This window comes from Austrofundulus limnaeus, unplaced genomic scaffold (genome assembly GCF_001266775.1).
Source record: "Austrofundulus limnaeus strain Quisiro unplaced genomic scaffold, Austrofundulus_limnaeus-1.0 Scaffold108, whole genome shotgun sequence".
In the NCBI taxonomy this organism is placed as follows: domain Eukaryota; kingdom Metazoa; phylum Chordata; class Actinopteri; order Cyprinodontiformes; family Rivulidae; genus Austrofundulus; species Austrofundulus limnaeus.
In genome coordinates this window covers 889635-899637 of record NW_013952510.1, presented here as the reverse complement: position 1 = coordinate 899637, position 10003 = coordinate 889635, and the positions used below count along the sequence as shown (strand labels likewise).

The following is a 10003-nucleotide window of genomic DNA, read 5'->3' as shown; positions in this document are numbered from 1 at the left end:
GGCTCACAGCATGTGTGAGCACTGTGGTGCATTCAGGTGCTGTCGGAAAAGCTGATTCATGGATAGTATTCTACAAAGGATAAAAACATGGATTATAAAACAAAAAATGACTGCAATAAATAAAATCTATTAAAGTATTTTAGCATTAGCACTTTCATCAAAACAGGTTACTCCAACAGTTTTATAAAGAAACACCTGATAACATTGTGGACCTCATCTATCTAAACATGTCTGGTTTTTCCCTTCCCCTCTCTTTATATTAACTGTATTAATAATTCAGTGCCTATTTATCTGACAACTTTTATTTCCTCAGTTTTTAAAACAAAACCATAAAAATAAATCATTTAATAATTGTAGGTAAAATAGGACACGCTGCTAAAATCCTCTCATCATGGTGCAAAGAAGACAAATATTCTTATTACACATTAAAGCTCTTAATGTATTTTCTTTAAATTTGATTTAAAATTAGAAACTGTTTCATTAAGTTTCTGAAAAACGAAACTAGAAACTGGATTATACTGTACAATAGTGTTAGTTTTTTTTTTGTTTTGTTTTGTTTCCTGGTGATTAGTACTTTAAAAAGCTGCCTCTCTGATTGTATGGAGGTACATTTTTATGTAGAGTCTGCAATATTATATTTGCAATGAATCAACACTGAAATGTAGAATGGAAGTAAATGTGAAAGCTAAAACCATTTTTTATCTGTTAAGGTGAAATACAAAGTCTGGTTGTTAGATACCAAGTTTTATACATGTGTATTTATGAACTAATACACACGGTATCTTTATTGCCCAATGTGTGTGTTCATTTGTCTGTACTGTTAGCAAAACATCTCACGAACGAGAAACGACTGGACAGATCTTGATGAAACTCTCAGGCAGTAATCATTGTATATATGTACAACTGTTTAACTTTTGGATTACTTCAAATTAAGATGGCCACCACAGCTAAGTGACTGTAGCCAACACAAGACACTGTTATTTAGTCAGTTTTTAAAAATAGTAAGCTGTGGTAGTATCCAAATGATATATTCTGAGCATTTACACATCTGACAAGATGTCATATTACATATAACTCCATCCACACTTAGMATTTAAATGATTTCAATTTTAAACAGTGACATAATTCCAGCAGGTGATATGCATTCTTTCAGGAATGCTAGGTCTTAAATTTCATTCTGTTCTAAGCTGCAAAGTAACTAGAAATTAGAAGGCTGATTTAATTTTAAGACAAATTTGCTTTTTTTATAGCTAAATGAGAACTTTAGTGCCAATTTGCATTGTGAGGTGTTACCCTGCTTGAAAAGCAACATTTTTTTTCTTTTCTTGCCAGGTGGTATTTTAAAATCCAAACTTCTGTGAGAATTACTGAAAAAAAAAATCAGATTTTTTCCCTTAGAATTCTGAAATTAAAGTCAGAATTATTTTTATATTTGTCATTGGCCCAAATCGTGTGGAATTAACGAGGAGCTCCTGAAGGCAGCACGAGGAGAGCTGGGAGGGAAGAGAAGAGGGCGGTCGGAGGGCGGGGGCAAGGGGCGGCTCTCGAAGACAAACTGGAAGAAACGGGAAAAATAAATGGGAACGTGTGGCAGCCAGCYCCAGACAGAGTGAACAGAGACAGGACGGAGCGTTGTTGTCGCTTGAAGCGGYGCTGAGACAAAGACACGGAGATGACGGCACGCGGCTGAGGGAAGCCTCAACAAGGTAAAGATGCTTTCAGTGCGCGCGRCGCTCAATTAACAGGTTTCCAGCCTGCGTGAGACAAGAAGCGACTCACAAACATGCAGCTTCACAGACTGTCGTTAACTGCACACGTCTAGACCTAAAATTATACGGTTTAGTGTAAAAAAAAAAGAAGCTGTGTTTTGTTGCTCTTTGCGAAGTGAGGTTCGAGGAATATAATGCTGCATGATAATGAGGGGCGTGTTTCACCTGTGGTTGATTGATGGGCCGCTCTTCATTAAAATGCTACTGGGGTAGTTTTGTAGTCTAAACCCATCCTAATACTGTTTATACTATAACACATTATTCAGTTTTTAATTTCAATAAGCAGACAAAGCAAACTGTTGACGAGCCAGTCCCCCCAGAGACATGACAGGCCTGAACTGTGCCAGACTGCTTTCTGCTTTAATAAACAGACAGTGATTATTGGGTGAAGGTCAGAGTCAAACTCTGTGCTTTCACTAAACAAACACTGGAGACTGGGGGATACGCACCTGCATTTGTGAACCAAAAAAGTCAAATTGATCCCTGGAGTGCCTAAAAATGAACTTTTTCTTTTCAGGTTCACCAAATGAAGAACGACCACATTTGATAAGGTTACGGTGGGCTTTTAGGTTTACCCCTTATAATAAACCCTCTCATGCTCCATCCATGCGTGTCCCCTTTTCTACATTCAGTTTGCTTTAATTGGATCATTACAATGAGCTCAGTTGTAGTTATGAGTCAAAGATAAAAAGCCTCTGAGGTTTGGATCCAAATTCTTTTATCACTTTTTACATCAAGCTCCTCTGCCAGTAAAACAACAACAACAACAACCAAACAACAGTGACAACAAAAAAGAAAAACGGTGGCTGTTGAGGTTTGGATTGCTTTTGTCAAATACACACGATTGTTGGGTTTCCCTCCCCTCAGACACAAAAGCATGTTTATTCTCTTCGCTGTGGAAGTGTTGGCATGATCTTTTCTTTCCCGCTGCRTCTGAGTGGGCGTGCTAAAGGTGTTTCAAGTGATTTTCCCTTAAGCCTCTTAAGGACAGTCTGCCTCCTGACTCCTCTGYAAGTATGGTGTATTATCGAAGGCCAGTTAAAACCTAGAGTAAACCTTAAAGTACCTCTATWATCAGTGACTCTTTGGTCAACAGTCGTCAGAGGTTTGACCTGCTCTCAACACTACTTGGTTATTTATTTATTTTTATTATTTCTATCTCTTGTAGTGCCAGTCGTTACCACAACCACTAGAGATGACAAAGTCTAAATGTGGTTCTTTGTGGACAACTTTTTCCTGCTGTTCATCTGTGTTGCTTTTCTCTTCAGCGACACCCTCGGTTCGGGAGGCAAACTGCAGCAGCACCAATGTAAACAGCAACAAACACTATGTGCTTCAAGTAATGTTGACTTTTAGAAAATACCTTTATTACTGATGATCTGCTACTGCCACGTTTAATCGTTTTATTCATTTAAAAGGACAGTTTTTTATCTGTATTTTCCTTGATTAAAACATAGCTTGCATGTGGGGGCGAGAGGTGCAAACGCAGCAGAAAATGTTTTTTTAATAACTGGAGTATAAATAAAAACAATCAGTATCATATACAAGTTGCACAGTTTGTTTACTCTAGAACTGCATGCGAACACGATTCAGTATTAATTTGCATTTTACTAAAACATCCTTTAGACTGCAGTAACGGAGGTTTTTAATATTTAATCTAATTTAGTATAGTCCTTTGTGAATTCTAGATGCACACTTCCTGATTTTCCTCTTTTAAAAAGATTATGTCACAGATTGTACAGCTGGTAACTTGTTTTCCCAGCTGATATGGAAATGAACAATGTCGAATGCAAACATGTCAGATAAGCTGCGTGTGCGTGGATTCCTGGATGGACCGTCACACACAGGGTTGGGCAGATGGCAGCAGCAGTAAATGCTGTCTCCTTCTCACACACCCCCACCCCCTTTTGTCTCCCATTTGGGACCCGTCCAGCAGCCAATGAGTCTGGTGAGCAGGTGGCGTGCACGCCTGTTAATGTGCGAGTGGAGAGGTTAAACTCTGAACACTGAACTGAGTTTCTAGTTTGGCAACATGAGWCATCCAGGTTGAAGTAAGCTGGTTAAAACACACTCCTGCTCAGACTCAGTTCTACATGTGGTCTCTTATCTGCGTCATTGTTTTAGACAAATCCTCRGTGATTTTCACAGCTTGGAGCTCTGCCATCTTCAATCAACGAGGTTAGATAAACGCACCATATGGCCGCTGGAAACATTCAGTAACTTGACGCAGTGAGATGGAGGGAGATTTAAAAAAAAGACACAGATGTTGGATTTGAGGCTTTTGTAATTAGAAAGTGAGATTGGGGGCTAAGAATTCAAGATAATGGCTGGGAACACAAAATGTCTTAACTCAGAAAACTTGACGTTGTTGTTTAAATCAAATTAGATTTCCAACGGGTGAAATTAGATTTCCATTTCAGGTGTGTGCGGCCTCCATTAGGGGGTGGGTGCATGTCCTGGACCTGGGGGCTATAGAGTGTGTATCGGGGGTATGAGTGGAATGTGGTGTCCTTGAATGTCTTTGATTGAGTGGGTGTGAGGATGAGGGTGGGATGGTGCGATTGTGTATGTTTGGGTATTTGTCAGGCTGCGGTCTGGGCTGCCCCTACTACTGGTTTTTCTGGGGGCCCGCTGCTACTCGSCCCCCTGGTGGGGTGTGCGGCTGGCCGCTGGCGTGCTGGGGGTTCCCGGGGTCTGGGGCTGGGCGCTGGGGTGTGTGCCGGCCTGGCCTGGCGACTGCCTGTTGGGGCTCGGGGCCTCTGGGCCTGTCTGGCTTTGGCCTGGAGGGGGTGCGCCCTAGGGGCCCGGACCTCTGTGCCCTTTCCTGGATCTGCTTTGGTATGGCGGGTGCTGGTGGGGCCCATGAGTTTGTCGCTGCTGGCCCCGGGGGCTGTGTGTGTGGTCGCTGGGGGGACTCTCCCAGTTCTCCCCTACGGTCTGATCTAGGGGGTGGGTGGGCGGATCTTCCCATGCGGGTGCCCCTTGGGGCTCTGAGCTCGGGATTCCTCTCGGGGCCCTTGGGCTCTGGTCTTCCCTATGTCTGCCTCGTGTCTTGGGGGTTGGGTCTCGGTCCTCCACAGTCACTATTAAATATTCCATTGGAGAAATCTTGYATATACACGCATGTTCACAACTGCTCACAAACAGGTGCTCTGATCCGGGGGGTTCTGACTGGTCACTGAGTGTGTGTATATATGTCTGCGTGTATATACGGACAATATTTATGAATGTAGGCATGTATGTATGTATATCTTTATATATGTATGGGTATGTGTATATTTTTATATATGCCCTCTATGTATTTATCCATTTATTTTTCAGGTGAGCGGACAGATGTTGCGTGTGTGGTCCTGTGTTTTGTTGGTGTATATTTAATATACTCCTAATCATTATTTCAGTCTTTCTATCTTTCTAATTACTTCTCTCTCTATTTTCTCTTCACACAAAAAAACATAATGGTGTGGAGAGGATGGCTATAAGGGGAGAAGGGAGGCCATCCAATTAAAAAAAATTTTTTTTCCAACAAACCTCACCTCCTGGTTTGTGGACGGATGTTTTCAAGCCTTGAACTGAGCATATCAACGTCTCAGACACCAACCAGTGTAACAGTTAGCAGGGTCGTTTCAGAAACACTAATTTACCTTATTTAATATGTTTGAAAAGATATCTGTGTCAAGTAAATCTGGGAGTTATTTCTTATTTCATATCAAATTTTGTTCATTCCATCAAGACTTAAAATAAAAAATAAAAATAAAAATGGGACATGTCTAAATAAAATAACCAATTTTTGTGATAATGCATTTTTTAAATGTTTTAAAAGCAAAGAAGTAACTAAAGCAAAATCTCTCATTTAAATCTTTAAAGTGGGGGTAATTATGCAAAATGGACTTTTTGAGCTTTATGTCACATTAAGTCATTCTCTCATCAAAATCGTACCCAGAGTGTTGCTTTGACTCATTCATATATGTTTGAGAAATCCTTGAATCTCATGTGGTAGCCATGTAGAGCTGCCTAAACGCTTGCTGGCACTGCCTATTTGTACAAAGCTCCTCCCTGGAGCTCAGTCTGCAGCCGAACTCTTGCCCCACAGAGGACCCCTCCCCCAAAGCTTTGTTGTGAAGACAGGCTGAAGTGGGAGTGTCAGAAACATTAAGCGGATTTTAAACAGAGGCTAATTTCAAAGTGTTTAGGTTATTAGACTATTTACACTGCCTGGCTAAAAAAAAAAAAAGATCTCACAATAATTTGTCACAAAGATCTGACCGCTGCACAAAGCCTTCTTCAGCACATCCCGAAGATTCTCAGTAGACTCTGTGGTGTGAAAATGATGTCTCATGCTCCCTGAACAACCTTTCACAATTCCAGCCTGATGAATCCTGGTATTGTCATCTTGGAAAATGATAGATGGATAGATAGATACTTTATTGATCCCAAGGGGAAATTACAGTTCAGAACACCCGTTCACAGGAGAGCAGGTGCCTCCAGATCATGTCCGTGCCATCAGGGAAGAAAAACAGATCGATGGAATAACCTGGTCAGTAAGCATATTCAGTTTGTCAGCTGACCTCATTCATACTCATACATAACTGTTGCTGAACCCAGACCTGACCAACTGCAGCAACCTCACATCATATCATCACATCGGCAAATGAAAGYGATCCTGACAGCAGTCCGGGCCKGTGAGAAACTGTCAGSAACCTTGGATGGAATCTCCCGTACTGGAAAGGCACAGACTCAAATGTTTGGGGATATAAGTCACAAACTGGACGTGATTCTGATGAGAATCACAGTTCAGCAGCGTGCCAGTGAGGAGTAAGATTACACCTGGGTGAAGTTTCAGATGGAAAGAGAGGCGAGGAGGTAATGAAATTCGGAACATTGGCATTTTCGCCATCACAGAGATGCAGTTACAGACTTAAAGCAGCGAGAAAATCAAGGCTGCTTTTCCTAAAACAATTGTTTATCTTTTGGATCCCKGCAGCTGCTGACCTTGGCTCGGCAGTTATCAAACTTCCTGGATGACACGTGAAACAAAGGCTTGACTTCCCATCCCCTACCCGTATCATCCATGGGTGGATCAGTCTGAAGGCTACGATGGGTGGAGACAGAGAACTGACTCTAGTGATTTGTGCTTTTGATTGACAACAACTTTTTTGGACTGTGGAGGTCTTTGATTGGTTCCAACACGGAGTACTAACCTGAAATGTCACCGGCTTTGCTGAACCCCACCCCATACCATGAGTTTGATCCCCAGGCCCCTCCTTTTCCTTAGCTGCCTTGCACTGAGCTAGCAGTTTTTTTTTTKAGCGTATGATTCTGTGTTTCTGTGTAAACATAGGATCAGAACATATTTTTTTAACTCATCTTTCCTATTGTGTGTATTCCAAGCTGCAAAAGGTAGCACGGCCATCATTGCGAAAGACCTTGGACATTTTTCCCCCATGTTTGTCATGTGTGTCTTTCTCCGAATGGATGTTCTAAACTGCAATTTCATTCTGCATTGCATCTTTGTGTGTGAATGACAATAAAGTTGATTCTGATCATAGCACTTAGTTAAATCCAGGTGGCAACCTTTTTTTGGCCAYGCAGTGCATTTTTGATATATACAGCATTTTCATAACATCTGAAGGTAAAATGTGGCGCCTTATCTGAACTAAACTCTCAGGAGCAGTGTCTGTCCCAGGCTGAATATAAGGGAGAGACTGCACAAAAACTAACAAAAACCCTCTGCTAAAAACTTCTGCCTCACAGGAGTGATGAATCCATCTTTTTACATATGTCTCTTCCTGGTTACACTCCTGAAGGTAACTTTTACGTCAGACATTAGAGCGTAACCAACTTTGTTATGAAGACAGARCACATGATGAGATGACTGCAATCAGAATGTATAAAAATACAAAATTGGATCTAACAAACAATCAGTTACATTTCCTTCAATGTCACTTAAGTCATTTAGTCATCAYGGTAATGTCAGATGAAATAAAGTAGTAATAGGCAGTCTCTGCTGCTTTTAAATTGATCCATTATCTTTTACCCACTTCTTCCTTTCAAGGTCACATGGGTCACTGGTGCCCATAYCCAGCAGTCACAGTAAGGGGCGGGGTACACCAAGTCCATCACAGGGCACCACCTTGGGTGCCCTTTTTTAAATGATTTAATAATTTTTTTAATTAAGCCAGAGTTCAAGTTTCGGTTGAAAAAGGTTCAACAGAAGGAGGCAGCATTTTGAAACACMTTTTTTTCTTTTGTGTGGGTTTTAAAAAAATCTGACTCTGAAAAGTAAAACAATTCTCTTAGAAATGCACAATATATGGTTTAATGGAATTATTAATGAAGACATGGTTGTTGGAGACAGCATTAAATCCTAAAACTCATGTTTCCAGAAACACATAACATTGACTGTAAAGAAGGGATCTCACTGGTCTGTGATCAGTTAAACAGCATTTATCAGCGAGTCTCCAGAATGTCTTGTGACTTTTACAGGACCAGTAGTTTTAACAAATGGCTGCTCAAACCTATCCTCAGTTCCTTGGTAATAAACAAAGTTCAGTGAGACTGCAACAAAAATGTTTTATTATTTTTGCAGTTTTACTACTGCATTGTGCACATTACAATGAATGAATGAAAAATAACTCAAAACAGAGGACAGTAAAACCAAGTGACAAAAGTCTTCTGACATTTTTGACAAAGCTCAGAACTGAACATGAATAMGTTGATCTCTAACTGTGTTACATCTCTTCTGTCTGAGGTTCCAGCCCTCTGTGTCAGAAAGCAAATCAATAGTTATGAATAATTAATGAACTGACTACAATTGTTCCTTCGGCATAAACATGTACACCCCTGGATGCTGCGTGCTGTTGTAGGAAACCCTGTCTCTGCAGAAGTGTACTAAACTCTCCGGCTAGGAAAAAGATGTTTCTACAAACTGCTGCTTTCACTTGACAAAATTACAACAACTGTAGCGTTGCCAAGGTGATGGGTTGAAGTATTTTTCTGGACAAAAGTGCTCWGTTTTATTTGACCTCGCCTTTTTCCAGTGCAGCAAGCGCTTTATAATTAAATGAAAGCTTCATGCCTGAGCAAAGAGAGCAGCTCTTAATTTGTACAAAGTGAAGCTTCAGCGCTGTGATGAATTGATGGATCACTGTCAGGACATGGCTGAATACAAGTTCTGTCAGAAGKGTTCACATTTGGGTGATTTTTAAATGAAAAAATATCTTCTTCCTGTTAGCATCACACAAAAAGCTTTCGTTTTTATCTTTGTTTTTACCTAGCAGTGATTTTTAAATTGTAATTGTCAATAATCTATTAAACCTCTAAAAATAACTGCAGGAAAAATAAAGAACTTGCTCAATTATTTGCTTTCTTTTTTTTCCAGTGTGGATATCTACATGTTTTTAGAGCACTGWTGTGTTTGTTTTTGTTTCTAGTGGAGCCTGTGATTTTTATCTTCATCTTCACGTGAGAAACTGGAGAAAACTGGAGCTTTTGTGAGAGTCTGCAGCTGTCCTACGTCTCCCTCCTTGTCTCCTCATCCTCTGAATGATCAAACATGCCCATCGTGTCGGCAAGTGCAGGTACACTGAAACTTACATTTGTTCATGTGTCTAAATAATACACAAGCTGTAATGTGGCCGGTTTGTGTTATTTAGATCCATTTCTTCTGATTTTGAAAATGAATAACAAAGGAATAACAAATGATCCTGCAAGTCTTCAATAGGGATGTTAAATGGCAGAAGAATTATTAAATCAAATAGTTTAATAGATAGTTTACCTGTGTCATTTATTATATAAAAAATGATTTTTAACTTTTCACAGGGCTGCACGAGACTCTGGCCCTTCTCACATCTCAGCTCCACCCTGATGCCAACCATAAAGAGGACCTGGTCTTCCTCAGAAACGTCTTCAGTGAAAAAAGCATCAGCTACCTCATGAAGGTAGGGCAGATATAGAACTGGATGTGACGGCTTTATTTTTTATAAGTTTAAAACCATTATCATTATGAAGCAGAATGAAAAAATATTAAAGAGAAACTTATCCCAAAATTAACTTTTTAGCTGATAAACTGCCTAGAATGTGTCTAAAATGTTATATAGTACTGTTTCTGTGCTAATTTTGATGTTTTTATGCATGTTCAAATCTGTAATTTTTGGTCTAAAAACGTCTTTTTGCTGCTCATATGGGTAGAGCAGTGGTACTGCAGGCTAATTTGCATATTGGTTAACGGCTCTCCA

General features: G+C 40.3%; 1 protein-coding gene across 4 annotated transcripts in view; it reads left to right on the top strand.

The window, feature by feature from the left end:
- The first annotated feature begins 1535 nt into the window (after positions 1-1535).
- LOC106521383 (MAGUK p55 subfamily member 3) overlaps positions 1536-10003 on the top strand; it is a 20528-nt gene continuing 12060 nt past the window's right edge. The window contains exons 1-3 of one of the 4 annotated variants that reach the window (XM_014013925.1): positions 1536-1706; positions 9200-9346; positions 9588-9706. In XM_014013925.1, coding sequence (XP_013869379.1) covers positions 9322-9346; positions 9588-9706 — 144 coding nt within the window. In that variant the 5' untranslated portion in view covers positions 1536-1706; positions 9200-9321. The remainder of the gene's footprint in view (positions 1707-9199; positions 9347-9587; positions 9707-10003) is intronic. The other 3 variants (XR_001310663.1, XM_014013926.1, XM_014013927.1) reach the window with 3 other exon arrangements.